The 15,237-nt window shown below is 45.9% G+C and overlaps 1 protein-coding gene across 5 annotated transcripts in view; it reads right to left on the bottom strand.

Moving 5' to 3' along the window:
* RBMS3 (RNA binding motif single stranded interacting protein 3) overlaps nucleotides 1-14,829 on the bottom strand; it is a 689,820-nt gene extending 674,991 nt beyond the window's left edge. For 2 of the 5 annotated variants that reach the window (XM_015853918.2, XM_015853919.2), the window contains exons 1-2: nucleotides 14,716-14,824; nucleotides 13,468-13,658 (exon numbers count right to left, since the gene is read on the bottom strand). In XM_015853918.2, the coding sequence (XP_015709404.1) occupies nucleotides 13,468-13,658; nucleotide 14,716 (192 nt within the window). In that variant the 5' untranslated portion in view covers nucleotides 14,717-14,824. Of the gene's footprint in view, nucleotides 1-13,467; nucleotides 13,659-14,175; nucleotides 14,669-14,715 lie in introns of those variants that run through there. The other 3 variants (XM_015853914.2, XM_015853917.2, XM_032442362.1) reach the window with 3 other exon arrangements.
* Nucleotides 14,830-15,237: the final 408 nt, after the last annotated feature.

The raw sequence follows: 15,237 nt of genomic DNA, 5'->3' as shown, positions 1-15,237 counted from the left end.
TATTCCCCCAGAGCCCTGTTAAGCTCTTGGCCTTAGAGATAGATATCTACTGACAGTGAGTTCTCAAGCAACTAGCTCACTGCATGGCAGAGCACTTCTTTTTACCTACTTCTGAATTTGTCACTTTTCAGCTTCACTGCATGTTCCTTGTTCTCCCCTGATGGTACAATTTATACTTCACAGAGCCTATGCCTTCATTGCCTGTAACCTTTTACCTTTCCACTTCTGATTCTTCTGATTAATCTCCTTTCCAAAGTAAACAGTCCCAATCTTCTCAATCTTTCACTATATGAAAGTTTCCCCGTGTCTGTTTAAAAACTGATTTAGGTAAACAGTTAAAAACTTACTCTGTTAGCTCAGCTGATACCTATAAATTACTCGTGCATATTAAATTTGTATTAGTTAGGTTTAACCGAATTAAGTGTATCCACACAAGGTTTTTAATCAAATTCCTTAAGTCATTTTAAAACCATGCCTTTTTGTTAGAACAGAACAAGCTATAGTGTAGTAAGGCCATAGTCAGTTTCTAATTCTAAAGGACTTCCAAGAAGAGTTCAGACAGTGCTTTGGGAAAGGATCTACTCCAGCAAAGCCCTCAGAGTTAGTTACCACCATTACGGTAAAATTCATAAAGATGTCATGCTTTGCAGAGAGTAAATTCTTCAGGGTTAATTCTTTCCATCACAGACACAGGGATTTCTTACAGAATTAGCTTAGCAGGTTTTATCTTGATAGAACCACCAGGTACGGGAGATAGTTTATTGCCTAGGCAAGTCAAACTGCTATTAAAGCACAGATATTAATTTAGCTGCAAGTGAGCTGCCCTATTGTGCCCAGAACACAACAGCGATGTAATGAAATTTGCTACAAAATTAATTCTGAAAATATCAAATGCAAGCATTGTTAAGTTTAAACAAAGGACATTTGCTCTAATTCATTCCAAGATTTAGCTGCATTTAAAAATCCAACAGAAAGTGGCTTTTACATAGACGCAAACACACACACACTTCTGCTCACGGAATAAAACTTTTAAATTACAGCTATTAAACGCACGGTATTTCTTAATGATAGCATTTATTGTTAAACCCATAATAATGCATTTGACAGAGGGAAAAAAAAAGAGGAATGTATCGAAAAGCTGCCAATGGATTTGAATAAAAAGTGCTTCCCTATAAAAGGCAACGACTTTATCTACTAGGTTACAAAGTGCCTGAGTGTTTCACAAGGAATTCAGAGGTACCATTTTGCAATAGAAACTTACTGGAAGTCACAAAGAACCAAACAATTCTGGAAATCACATGTACAGGGCACTGAGCTGAAAGAAAGTAATTTCCTACTTTAACATTAAGAACTACTATGAACGCATACCCATTTTCATGCAAATCAGACTTCTTTTACTGTGTGCTTGGTCTAATTTAATTTTTTTTCAATTAAAAATAAAAAAACACAACCAGAAGAACATCTATCCCGCTCCATTTTACCTGTTAAACTGTTTCTGCCAATAGGACTCTCACTATCATTGAAGCTCCTCACAGAGAAGAGGTGTGCACAAACACAAGAGGACTAATGCTCAGGTTAGAGAGAGCAGCCGCCCAGCCTGTCCATCACACTCACCTCTATTCACACCATAATTGCTGAGCTCTCCGGAAAGCTGATGAGACCCATCATGATCTCAGAGCACTAGTTATCCCCTACTGAATCATTTTTGAAATTGGTAAATAATACAGCTAATATAAGAGGGGCGAATGTCAGACCATTACACTCAGAGGCCCCACTCTCATCGTGTGCAAGCAGCTAAGATGCATGCAACCTGCTGCTGCCCTACTATTGCTGCCGTCCTGCCTGCAATGCCCTTGTCCACGCTGCCCTGCATCCACTCCACTGCCTGTGCCCTCCTGGCACTTCCCTCCACCTTTTTCCCTATGGGAAATGTGCTGGCAGCCTCCTGCCCTCAGTGGAAGCTGCAGTCAGGCACAGAGCTGCGGTGGCACAGCACAGCTCAGCCTCAGCCCACGGCTCGCCTCCCCTGCCTGGTTCCACTCGCTGGAGCTTGCCAGTGCCCCCCCTCCGTAATCACACCTCCTACTATTCTGAAGACTATTTTGTGGGAAAGCTGAACATATTTGCTGGCTCACTGGCCCCTAGCGCACTGACTGCTCATTCAGTAACATTCACACAAGACTGGAAAAGACTTGTCATCCTCTTACTATCTGGCACTCTGTTACTAGCTTACTACTGTTTCCCTCTGCAGTACGGGTCCAAATTGGATGTCAGACACAGAAAAATGCCAGCAAAAGCCCTGGTTTGCAGTCAGTAACCAGTCACCGGACGCAGTCCAAAACCAGACACACGCTGGCACGTTATCGTTAGCACAATGTTTGCCATGAACAAGCCCTTTTCCATTCATCTGCTTGCCAGAAAAAGGACAGGGGAGGGGGGAGGGAAGTGGAAATAGGGTGATTGCAACACTTCAAAGTAATTTCAAGGTGCTAGCATCCTATAGAGTTATAGAATGTCATGTAGGAGGAATCATACATATCCAGGTATGAGAATTTGACCCTTTCTTAAGCATCACCATCAGCACCTGATGAAAACATAACCTGGATCTCTGACAATGTGTCACTCTTCCATCTGATACACAAGTGAGATGACAAAGCAACCTGCTCTCATACATCTATTAGCAGGTTAACACCACAGTTCAACTTTTGACACTGTCATGCAACTTTTCATGTGGCAAAATAAGAGACGACTTGGAATCCGAGATATTTCACTGTAATGAAATAGCTCTTTAAACATATCGTCCTAAAACAGTGCAATTTTGCTGATGGCTATCATTTTAAAATATGTTTTAGTTTTAAGGTGCTTCAAACCCCTGTCCAGCTATTATGCTGGCACTTTATGTGAACTATCAATCAATAACAGCTGGTCCAGGTTAGATACAGCCTTTTAGGATCTCACTTTCACAGCACACTTTCTTTACTGAGCTCCAAGACTAGATACAGTAGGAAATACAATTGTACACCATTAAAATATTACATCTTGTACCACAGATATACACATAAGTCTACGAGTCTCATTGTAGCAGCAGTGAGATACGCAGCATCTCCCCCTCCAAGGAAAAATAATTCCTGATACCAAACAAAATCTCATCAGGAGGGTTCTTGTATTTTGTTTGGAAAAGAGCAAGATTTGGACGATGCATGCTCAATAAATCTGTTATTTTAACAGACTTGTCATGCATAAATTTACTTTAAATTGCAACCTGTCTGCATTCCTTCCTTCCTTCTCCTCCAGATGCGAAAAATATTCACAAAGTTAAACTAGGCTAAACAGTTCTCTTCCTACCTTGAGGAGCTTAACACACAGAAGTGAGTTTCAATTTCCCATTCATGCTATAGCACGCCCTTCTGTTAGGTGTGTAAATTCGAGAATCCTTTAAACTGCTACACCTCTGCCAAGGGACGTGACTACATCCACCTGATCCTACTAATCCACGTTCCTCCAGATTATTTTTAACCATCTGTACTTCCCCCACTCCCTCCTCTGCAGCTTCTACCCCAAACAAGTTTAACCCAGACAAAGTAAGCTATCTGTGGTTATCTGTTTCTCATGGCTCTAGTCTCCTCCAGTTACTACTATCAGATACGAACATATGAATAAGGAGGCCTTATACTACCATCAGAGGTAATGCCTATAAGGAGCCTGATGCCCTGATCTCAGCACCACATAGGCATCTCTTCCCGTGACAAGGGGGGGTTGAACATAAGTGATCTTTAAGGTCCCTTCCTATGCAAGCCATTCTATAATGTGCACAAACACTTGAAAAACTCAGACTAGTATTACTGAATGCCATCTTTTCAGGTACTTTAGTTGTAAGTGTAGACAATATAGGCATTGCAGGTAGCCTTGAAGTTCCAAGAGCCATAGTTTGTGGGATACACAGATAGCCTGTCATGAGGCTGTAGGGCTAACTCTAAATCAATAGTTATAAATACAACTGCATTGCTGGCTAAATAACAAGGAAGATCTTAGTCACTATTCTGCATGCAATAGCACACAAAGGGAAGTGGCTATAAAACGCTGCCTAAAGAAAGTAGTTGGTGGTTCTTACAAAGAGGCAGCACGCTCACAGCACAGACTGGACCTGACAGAGAAGTTAGAGTCTTGTTCCTGCACTAAACATTTCCCAGCACTGTTGATTCCAGTTCAAATGTAGACCTGGCTGATTATCTCATGACAGTCCTGTGGTACAACCCTTCTTGTAAAGGCTCCCTGAGCCATATTGACCTTGATTGGCTCTGACTTTCAACCTCCACATGGCTTCTCTTAGAATTGATTCATCATTTATCTATCTTCTGCAGGGAGTGCGTCCCTTTGGCATGTTCTGAAAGTAGCATGTTCAAATCCCCATTCAAAGATCTAAGGGGGCTCTGCTTTGTATAAAACCACAGTAGCAGGTTACAGTGGACATCCATCATGTTGACCACCTCCTGATTGTGGAAGGCAGTAAGGTCACATCCAGGATCAATGTCGGAACCTTTGTTATCAACTTGCTGTCCTTGGTCAGTACAGTTTTCCTTCACATTAAGCTTTCTGGTTTCCTCCCTTCTCCCTCTGGAAAAACATTCAGGGCTCATTCCAAACTTAAGCATTCTCTGGTTAAATGAAAATTTCCCCAAGCGCACAACAGGTAGACTTTAACTGCACACCCTTAAGTGACTACAGAACATCTCAGGATGCCCGTCTTTGAGGTCATGCCAGCAAGCTCACCATTTCCCTGCTTCCATCTTAACAGCTATCTAATAATGGTGTGTGATTTCCTGCATCACACTGCACATGCATGGATGTCAATGATGGTGAGGGTGGTGGTAGCTCTGCTTAAGGCAGAAGTCAGTTTATCACTTGGAAATCTCAGCTTGTCTCCCTGATGCAGTAAAGCTGAAACACGCTTCCAGTTATAAATCAGTTCAAAGAGACATGCACACATGCTTCTTGTTCCTTGAAACTGAACTGATCTTCCTGAAATCAGTTACCAGATAAGGGAAAGTTTAGTCTAAGAGCAAATCATATGAGAGCTACAGGAGAAATAAGACCCAGAAGGAAAAACAAAACTTCTAAGATCTTTGGGGATATCCTTTTTAGCTTCTCAGATCTCAAACTCAACTAACCCAAATATGATTGTAACTGTTGGATTTAGAAAGGACTCACTATTGTCTTTTATTAGATAGGAAGTAATAGGTGGGAGGGAGTGAGTCAATTAATTATTAAAGTGGCTTTCACATACTTTGTAAGTCTGCATGTCCTCAAAGAACACTCAACAAAGTTAACAAGGCTAACCAGGGCGCTGTGTAATGTCTGGGAAGCCTAGATATGCATGTTGTGCACTCCACGAGATTCTGTTCTGTGCTTCCTGAACTCCACATGGACCCAATACACACTTCATAAAGTTCTTTCGTCTTGGAATATGAACCTTACAAACTCCTTCCTCTCAGTCCTACTAAGAAGTTGCTGTTTTTAATTAGCCTTCCAGCAAGGACTTCCTTTCTGCTCTCCATGTCACTCCATTTCACTCTTAATTTGCCTGAAGAGTAGGAGTTCCTTGCATCCTATCCCCACACAACATGCTCTCTTGCCTATCTGTGAGGACTTGCAGGAATCCTCCCTGTGTTATGTCTGATTCACACAGCAAATACCTCAAGGCACTAACATACTTTTCAAATTCTCAGCAAAGCACAATGCCTATCTATTATATCATGGCTAATTTCATACTACTACTAAATACAATAGCTATGGCAATTGTAGCTGGAGCTATTGCCCCTTTAACTCTCCTTCCACAAAGACTTTACTGGAGTATATTGGTTCAGATCCAAAAAGAGGATTCCCCCAGCGGGCTCCTGGCAATAAGTACATAGTTAGTAATAACCTCAGTAAGATCACAGTCATTAGTCAGTATTGAAGAAGAGGTGTCAGTGGTGCTTGAGGCACTTGTTGGAATCAATTAACATAGAATCTGGGTTAAAGGAACAGGCACAGGTGCCAAACCATTTTATTTTCCCTTGCCAGTCAGTGATAACAGTACTTCACGGGAGGTCTAAAGCTACGTTTGGAAATACACACTTTATCTTCCTGCTGTATTAGCAGCTGTTGATAACATCACTTTGACCAACTTGAGTAGAATATTTTGGGGGAAAGAATAAATTCTGGAACTATAGGTCAAGGTGTTCAAAAGAACAACCTCTGAAACCAGAGAACAGGAATACAAAAAGCTTTGGGAGCTTGAGTATGTCATTTTTATTAACCCAATGCTTGCTTTTCTGTCAAGGAAACCATTTCCACTCTGCTTCTGTAACAAGATTGGTCTTCACTTAATAGAATGCATAATGAAAATAACAGCTATATTTAAACACATGGCAGAAGCCATTAGGCATGGAAGAATTACTCTTTTTTTCTAGTAAATCGTGGCTGTCTAACAAATTTTATACATGACACTCTTCATCTACACTGTAAGCCAAATTGAGTCTTGTTTTATCCCAGTTAAGATGCATCAGTTACTACAGTTTCTGGAACAATTCATGTTCCTCTAATAGCTGGGTAAATGAAACAGAATGGATGGAAGAGAATTCCAGAGACACAGAGAAAGGATGAGGAGTGAAGAAGGAAAGAAAGGAACAATTATAGGATACATAATATTTGTAATATATTTCCAGTCTGCCCTTTTTTCTTTCACATGTTTAAACATCACTTTAGTGCTTGATCTGAGCAACACCTTCACGGAAATATCATCAGTGCTGTTGATGTTATTTCTTCCTGCCTAAAGTTGCAGTCCCATTCTCTTTACTATTTGGGTATTTTCTGAGAAGTGGGTTGTTAGAACCTAATAATTCTTCTGAGACTGTGCAAATTTTATGCTCTTACCGGGTAATTACTACTGACAGCTAATCAGTACAGAGAGCCACCTAGCACAAGCTGCAGGGAAATAATCCCAGTCATGATGCGAGTGGCATGGCTACAGCCAGGCAGAGAACAACCAGACACACAACCAAATAAAACTGAACCAGTCCACACATCTGTAGCAGCACCTCACTTTGCAGCCAGGTAAACTTAACCTCAGAACAGTGAGAATTACTGTAGCATGACACAGTGAGCTTCAGCACAGATGGAGATGGCCTAGAAACACTGACAGCATCAAGCAAAAGCCTGGGAATAGCATGCACCAACAAGGGTATTGTTCTTTTCTAGCCTCATTGATTATCCATTGTTTGAAAGCCCAGATTTGTTACAGGCTGGCACTCAACCCTTGGACAGGAGCTGCTGTGAACCCTGGCCTTTAGAGAACACATTCCACATAAGTGAGAAGGATATGCCGTGTGCTGGCCAAACTATGGGCTCTCGTGTGCAGTCCTGAATAAGGCTGCTTTCCAGCCACAGGAACATACCACTACATCTGAGTCAAGGCAATGTCCCTGCAGCTCATGAGCAGATAACAATGCCCTTTTCAATGCTGCATCTTCCCAGGCAGGAATCCTCGCAGCCCTCCTGCAGCCAAGATGAAACTTGCCTTTAGCCAGAGAGCCCGTCCTCAGCAAACAACATTTGTGGCTCCGTTTCTGATGACTCAAGAGTGTTGTTTAGCTCCCACCCATGAAGTTCATTGTTTATGTCCCTGGATTTGTTACACAATCCACTACATATGCACTTCATTTTGTAGTAACTATAAGTAGCAATGACTTTTCATAAAATCTCAGCACTAGAATGAACAATTCTACGTTTACCCCAGGACCCTTTCAGAGCGTGATCAGCTTTTCAAGCTTCATCCACTTATTGATCAGTTGGCTGAGAAATTTAAATAGCTATTTGCTCTCTGCCAAAACATTTCTCATGCAATTTATTTAAGAGGGGAACTATTTCAAACAGCGTATTATACTTTCAGAAGTCTCAGTGCCATGTAAGACTTTCAAGAATCGTTCGCATGCAACTATGTTGTTTTAATGCAGACGCTGGCAAAGCACAGAAGTCAGCTCCTTCCTCTCCAACTTTATGCTCTGATGTAAAGCAGTGCTGGACTTCATTCTCCAGATGCTTACTCTCCAATATGTCATCTCAAAATGAATATATATTTAAATGCATTATTTATCTGAGGTAATAGTAGGTCCTATAGCAGTTAAGGTTATTCTGAGAATTCAAGACAAAAATTAACTTTGGAGCTACGAGAACTATGAGGCCTAATTCCCAATATCTCTTCTTCTAGATGTCTAATCTATTTAGCAATTTATTAGTCTTGCCTTCAGTTGAGGTGTTAACAGTTGTGGTTTTCTCTCTATTCTTCTCACCTCTTCTCATCTGCTTATTTCTGCAATAAAGGTAGAAGCTTAGGTTCATCTGAGGATTCTATCACTAGAAGGCAAGAGAAGTGTTAGAGGCAGAGTACATCAAATACATGGAAATGCAGAAGTAGACCTGCGTGCAAAGCAAGGCTCTCAGCTCATAGCAAATTGCCTCTTTTGATTTTTTTAATCCAAAAATTTTTCAACTTTCCTCAGAGCAGATGGCCCTTGGGCCCTGCTCACTGAAACCTGTTGATGGTACAGCTAAGAGCTCTGCTGCCTGCAGCAGCAGAATAAAGGATCAGACTCCCTTCCAGAGGCATGTGTCAGGCGCTGTGGCCCTGGGTACCATTCCAGGCAAATGCAGCCGGGACCCTCCCCACACTGCCACACATTAGAGTCTGCCCTACAGCCATGACATGGAACTCTGTGGGATACAGCCCCAAATATGAGGTAGTCAGGATGGTCTGTGGCCATGGGACAGACCCACTACCCAGGCAGCCACCAGGCACTGGAAGCTCTGGAAGGTGGTGATGCTGGCACTGAATAAGCTTTTCTTCAGACCATTTTGTCAGGAAGACATTGAACTACACAATACAAATCAATATGAATATCATAGATCCTTTCAGCTTAAGAATGAAGAAGACACTTAAAAGTGGACATGAAGTAGTCAGAATTGATGTTGTTGGGCTGAGAAATTTCTGAAACTTCCTTAGCACTGAGTTAGACAAAAAGTTCCTCAGCACTGCCCACACTTTAAAAACTGGAATTTCTGTCTGACATCCAACTCGCAGAATATCAGCAGCCACAAGTAAAGTTTTCTCCCATCTCCAAGTCATTAGATTTTGTCTGTGATGCCGGTGGCCTGAGCTTGTCTCTTCACATCTGCTTTCCATCTTGGCAGGACAATAGCTTGTGATGCACCTGGCAAAAGGTCTTCAGTGCTTGCAAACTGCCACTAGTACTAGACGTTGCAATTTAAAGAGTTATCAAGAGAAGCTACTGATATCAGCAACTGGTAGTATTGTCTCCACTTCCTTTGTCTCACCTACCCCATGCTGGTCTCCCTTATCCTCCACTGACTTCAGCATCAGCTTTTGGTTTTTAATTTCAAGTTCTTCAGTGGGTGGGTCCCAGGTTATCTGAAAGAACGTCTAGATCTCCAGGAACACAGCAGCTGAGAATTGCTCCTACTCACAGTGGAACTGCCTGCAGTGACAGAAGCAAGTCTGACCTGCAACTGGAACGACCTCCCCACAGTACAAAACTTCCTACCACCAGCTCCAAGCAGGAATCACATTTCTTAGGCCTTCTCTTCCCTAAAGGAAAACACTTAGCTACGTATTGCTTTTCAAACCAAACCAAACTACATATGTTAAGAGATGTTATTAAAAAAAAGAATTCACTCCAAAGATCCTTTCACTCTTCCTGGCCTTCTGGTTGTGAAAGATAACCACTCCATCGATGATGGCAGCAGCCCTGCAAATTCACTAGCAGAAGGCTTTCAGATGCTGACAAGCAGCTTTGTGGCAGAACACGTGTGCAGCAGAGTAGAATTCCCAAGTCAATACCAAATGCTTTTCCCCAAAGCACTCAGCTCTTCCCCTCCAGAAGCTCACACCTGGGTACCACTCACAGCGATGTCACGGAAGAGCATTCTGGGAAGTGCTGCACAAACAAGCCCACAAAACACTTCAGAACCCTCGTATCAAACACTGGCAAATTGTTTATGAAGTAGAATACAATGTACCAAGCCCAGATAGGCTTGTTTTCTGCAGTAACCTTGGTGCACTTGTTTCCATGTTAATACACAGAAGGTTCTTCACCTTGGAGATATTTCACACAGGCCTGTACAACTGGAATGTAGGCATAACATGAAAGCTCTGGGAGAGATTTTAAATCATCTGTGCTAAATGTCCTCTGCAAACCTCAAGCATCCTAAGTTTTGTGGGGTTTTTTTTTCAAAATAAAAATAAATAAAATGCTTTAATTGGCATGTGCAAAGCTGCATGAGCAAATCCAAACCTAGGCAGAACTTCTGCAGGACTTTGGAAGATGAAAACACTGCAACGCTGGCTGTTGAAAGTCCCAAGGCAAAGTACCAGCCCTGGGAAAGCTCTCATCCCAGTGCCAGCTGTAGCACATTACCTGAACCCAGCAGCTCGTTATTCCTGCAGACAACCCCTGCAGCCCTCCCTGCACCCACCCCTTCTAAAATGGAATTGCCCTCCTGCTGTGTCACTGAGGAAGAAGTCAGCGTGATGCTCTGTGTGGGGTTACACCTATGTCCTTCTGATTCAAATAACAGAAATCATCGTAGCAGTGTTGGAAAACACTCTCCCATGTGTTTTGGTTTAATAGAAAAAACAAAAATTGATACTCGGATTGCTTTCTAAATCTCGCCTTCTATAGTATCTGCTTAATTTTTCCCACCTAGATGGCAGCTGCGCTTTAAAGCGCCAAGTACTGTCTACTCAATATAGTATAAAAGCCAACTTTCACCATATCTCTACTCAGACATTGCTCAGAGGTGGTTTCAATACAGAAAGATGGGTGGGATGTAACCTAGGACTTCCCCGAAAGCACTGAAGCACACTCTTAAGCATGACAGCATCCGAGCTGAAGATAGTGGAATATATTTCAAGTAACGTACATGTTTCAGAATTTTATTGATGTTCAAAGACAAGTGAAAAACAAACACATGATAGAGGAAAAAAAGAGAAAAGACAAAAAACCAGTATCAATAGAAATGATGGTACAGCATTATATTCTATTGAAATTCCACAGAACTAAGAATATGCTCAGTTAATCCTGCAATGTTCTTTTAGGAGGTAGTGACAAGAAGTAGCTTTATTAGAGTATAAACTGACCCACTTCCACTTAGGTGGAAGCAAACTCTTTTCACCTCTGCTGACAATGAAGCCGAACGATAAAACACGAGGCTCTTCGTAATTCAAGAATGATCCTAAAAAGCACATCCTGCCAGCAGAATCACAGGATTCTGGGAGATCTTAGTGGTTAGGAATTTGGAAGTATACATGCCAGAAAATCAAGTTCTCTTGTTCTTTACAGTTTCCACATAGAGTGCTCACACTCCTAAAACATATCAGTGTGCCTCAGACATTTGTTTAGGGGGCAAAAATAGAGTGATACTGTTGTTTTAATCCATTTAGAAAGCTCTTAGATGGCAAACTGGGGGTTTTGTTTTGTGCCTGCACGTTTTTTTCCCCAAGTAGGGTTGGATTTTCCTACCGCTTGAATAGGTTTTCCCTTTTTCATCACGTTTCTAGTGCCACTATTTCACTAGATACCCAAAATACTTTTGCACTAAGAAGCAGCACTGGTTGTCCTGCGACAGTACCTAGAAAAGACATGTATGTTGAGGAAGGTTTGAAATCTCACAGTACTTCCTAAACCATACAAGCTAAAGTCATTGCAAGCCCTTTGGCAACAGCAAGCCTGGAGAAGCTGATATCCAATTTAAAATAATAAAAACTGAATTTATCACAGTATTTATGCATGGCTACAATTGGGGGGGAAAAAGGTAGCCTTTCTGTTTCTACATCTAAAATATTCCGGCAAATACAGAATGAAGCAGCGGAAAGCCGTTAATTACAACGTTGCAATGGGCTAATTAGTCATACCATCGATAATCAGCCTTCCCCGGCACTCATTCACCTTCAGCCACGCGTCCTTTGCTTTCCTCGTGTCCACAATGGGTAAAGCATCACACAGACCCCGTGGCACAGCCGAAAGTAACTACAGAGCGCAGCTCTCTGCTGATGGCAGGGCTTAAATGCTCCTTGTGCCGGCACAACCAACCCATGTGAACGGCAACTGTGGCTCTCCGTTGTAATTATGATGAAGTAATGCATTCTACATTCCATCAAGTAACGCAACGCCAGGCGAGAGATCTTAGAAACAGCCACACACAAGCCATTCCGCTGCGTACAGTAGCATGCAGCACGTCAGAATGAAATATTCATAACTCACGGGAGATGGAATTCTGCATTCATCTGCCACCATACACAAACCACGGGGTACCGCTGCAAAAACGAAACCCTCGGATCCTCCCTATCGAGCCGTGCAGGCCCTATTCAGACCATCGGGCTCTGATATTCCCTCGTAATTAAAACAATAGGATGGATTCGATCAAACTGAAAAGGGTGGAAGTGTACGAGGCAGACGGCACAAAGCAGGGCTCTCCGGTGCGTTTCCCAAAGCCCTCGCGTTTCTCACGCTGATTTCAACTCCCCTCACGCAAATACGCGGTCTGACAGAGTTGTTGCATTCATTCATCGCGCTGCCGTTCCGCATTCCTCCGCCGCGTCCCCGTTCTCTTACCCATTCGCAACAAAACCAAACTATAGTAAAACTAGTTTAAGACCCGCGGCTCGAAGGCGGCAGATGGCAACGTGGCTCCGTTTCGCCTTCTCTCCGTGCTCGGCACCTACGTGCGGTGTCCATCAGCCAACCGCTCGGCTGCCGCTCACGCACCGCCGTTCCCATCTCGGCATCACACCCCGCTCCTCGCAGCAGCGCCCGCACCGCGACTCCGCCAGCCCCGGGCTCAGCCCCGCACGCTGGGTACAACTAGCGGAAATAAAGCCTGTGCCCGCAGACAAAAGCGCGCACCGCCGCCACGATCTCGATGGCAACCTCCCTCCGTGCCACCCTCCCGACTTTGCCTTCGCCGGGAGCCGTTCCCCGCACCGAGCGCTGCGGGCTGACCCATTTCCCTCCGAACTCCGCCACCCGAGGCTCGCAATGACACAGCAGGGCCGGAGGGCGGCCCGCCGGGCTCCCTCCTTCCCGCGAGGTGAGCGGTCCCCGCCGCCGCCCGACCAGCGGGGAGGACCCTCCGGCGCTGCCCCCCGCGAGCGAGGCAAACTTTAGCGGCGGCGGCGGCTCCCGGCCGAACAATGCCCGCCGCCCCGGCCCCGCGCCTCCCCGCCCCGCTGTCCTCGTGCAACCTCCGCCGCCGGCCCCCCGCCTCCCTCCGCCGCCGCCGCCGCGCTCACAAAGGGCGGCGCGGGGCCGCTCGAGGCGGCAGCGATAGCGGTGGGGCCCGTCGCCCCCGCCCGCCCGCCCGACCCGGAGAGAGCTGGACGGGCGAGCGCGGAGCGGAGCGGTGCGGACGTACCTTTTTGTCCTCTTTGTCGCTGCTGTGCCGCCGCTCCGGGTGGCCGCTGTCGGCGGCGGGGGCCGGCTCGGAGGGCTGCCCATCGCGGTGGTGCGGGCGCTGGTGCGGGCAGCCGCCAGCCCCCGCCGCCGGGGGGATGGGCTCCGGGCACGGAGAAACTCCCTTAACATCCATCTCCATCTTCCAGTTCACTGTATTGCGAGACAAAAGCAGGCGAACACTTTCCACCACCCCGCGTCTTTCTTTGGCGTTCCCCGCTCTCTTTTCCTCTCTGCTTTCTCTCGCTCCGTTCCTCCCCGCCCGCCTTCCCCCTCAGGAGGCCGTGGCACGCATGGCTCCGGCTGCACCGCGATTCTCCTCGCGATCCTCCCGACTTTTGTATCCAGTGTATGTGTGTGTGTGTGTGTGTGTGTCCTTGGCGCGGTGGCCTTCAGCCGCCCCTACTCGGCGAACGCGGACGGAGCCCCAACTCGCGGCCCCGGGGTTATCAGCTCTGTCCGTGTCCCGGGCCCGGAGGAGCCCCGCGGCCCTTTGAACAAAGTTGAGCGGAGGAGCGGAGGCCGGGCGAGGGGGCGCGGGAGGCCGCGGGGCTCGGCCCGGGGGAGGCTGACAATAACCCGCTAATGTCAAGTAAAAGTTAAACCTCCCCTTCGTCCCCTCCCCCCAGCCCAGGCAAGCGCAATACAGCAAAGCGAAGCGGTTTCAGACCTGAGCGAGGTGCCGGCGGCGAGCGGAGCCGAGCATTGACCCGGGTGTTGGCTTTATTTTATTTTCCCCTCGCCTCCCCCCGGCACCACCCGCCCTGCAGATGGGGGCTCCGAGCTGCTGGCGGCGGCCGGAGCTGCTGCGCGGGGCTGGAGCTCCCTCTGCTCAGGCTGCCGGCGCCACGCAGCACTGCACAGCGAGAGCAGAGTGAGGAGGGAATCGGAGCCAATTCCGGCAGGGAAGCTACGAGCAGGACCCGCCACCGGCCCCCGGATTGCTCTGCAAAAAAACACAGCCCGAAAAATCGCTGGTGAGCTCCTAAATAGATCGCGTGCCCACGATCCGTTCCCCTTGTCACGTTCCTTCTCAGACCGAAGTTGAACAGCGTGGGGAAATTACAACCTCATTAAGAGTGTTTTACACCAAACCCGTGGTAACCAAAATGCTTTTGCCTGAGCTGGGGCAGCCCTTCAGCAGTTCCCTTCTCACAGGTCTCAAGTTACACCAAGGGAGGTTCAGGTTGGGTGTTATTAAGTCACTTACTTCTCCAAAAGAGCGGTCGGGCATTGTGACACAGACTGTCCAGGAAGGTGGTAGTCACCACGGTTCCATGTGGATGTGGAATTGAGGGACGTGGCCAGTGGGGATGGATCGGCTCTCGGACTTCATTACCTTAGAGGTTTTTGCCAGCTTTAACGAATGGCAAGCACAGACCTGACCATTTCTCTGTCAGGACAACCTCAGGTGTCTGCACTTCTAAATATAACATCGTATAGTCCTGATTAACAGCTGCTTTGAAAGTTAATTGGAAGCCTTTCTGGAGAGTCTGCAGCTGTGAATGCCCCACCCATAGTGGAGTTGAAGGCCAGGCTGGATGGGGCCCTGGGCAGCCTGATCTAATGATGGCAATTGTGCCCCAACAGGGGGTTTGGAACTGGATAATGTTTAATGTCCTTCCCAACCTGGGCCATTCTCTAAGTACACATGCAATCTACGCCTGACTCATCTGATGTATATACTGAGCCCTCCAGGAGGCACTCTCTGCTTCACGGAGGCTCTGGGCCA

This window comes from Coturnix japonica, chromosome 2 (genome assembly GCF_001577835.2).
Source record: "Coturnix japonica isolate 7356 chromosome 2, Coturnix japonica 2.1, whole genome shotgun sequence".
In the NCBI taxonomy this organism is placed as follows: Eukaryota; Metazoa; Chordata; class Aves; order Galliformes; family Phasianidae; genus Coturnix; species Coturnix japonica.
The sequence above is the reverse complement of the archived record's forward strand: the minus strand, read 5'-3'. Positions and strand labels throughout refer to the sequence as shown.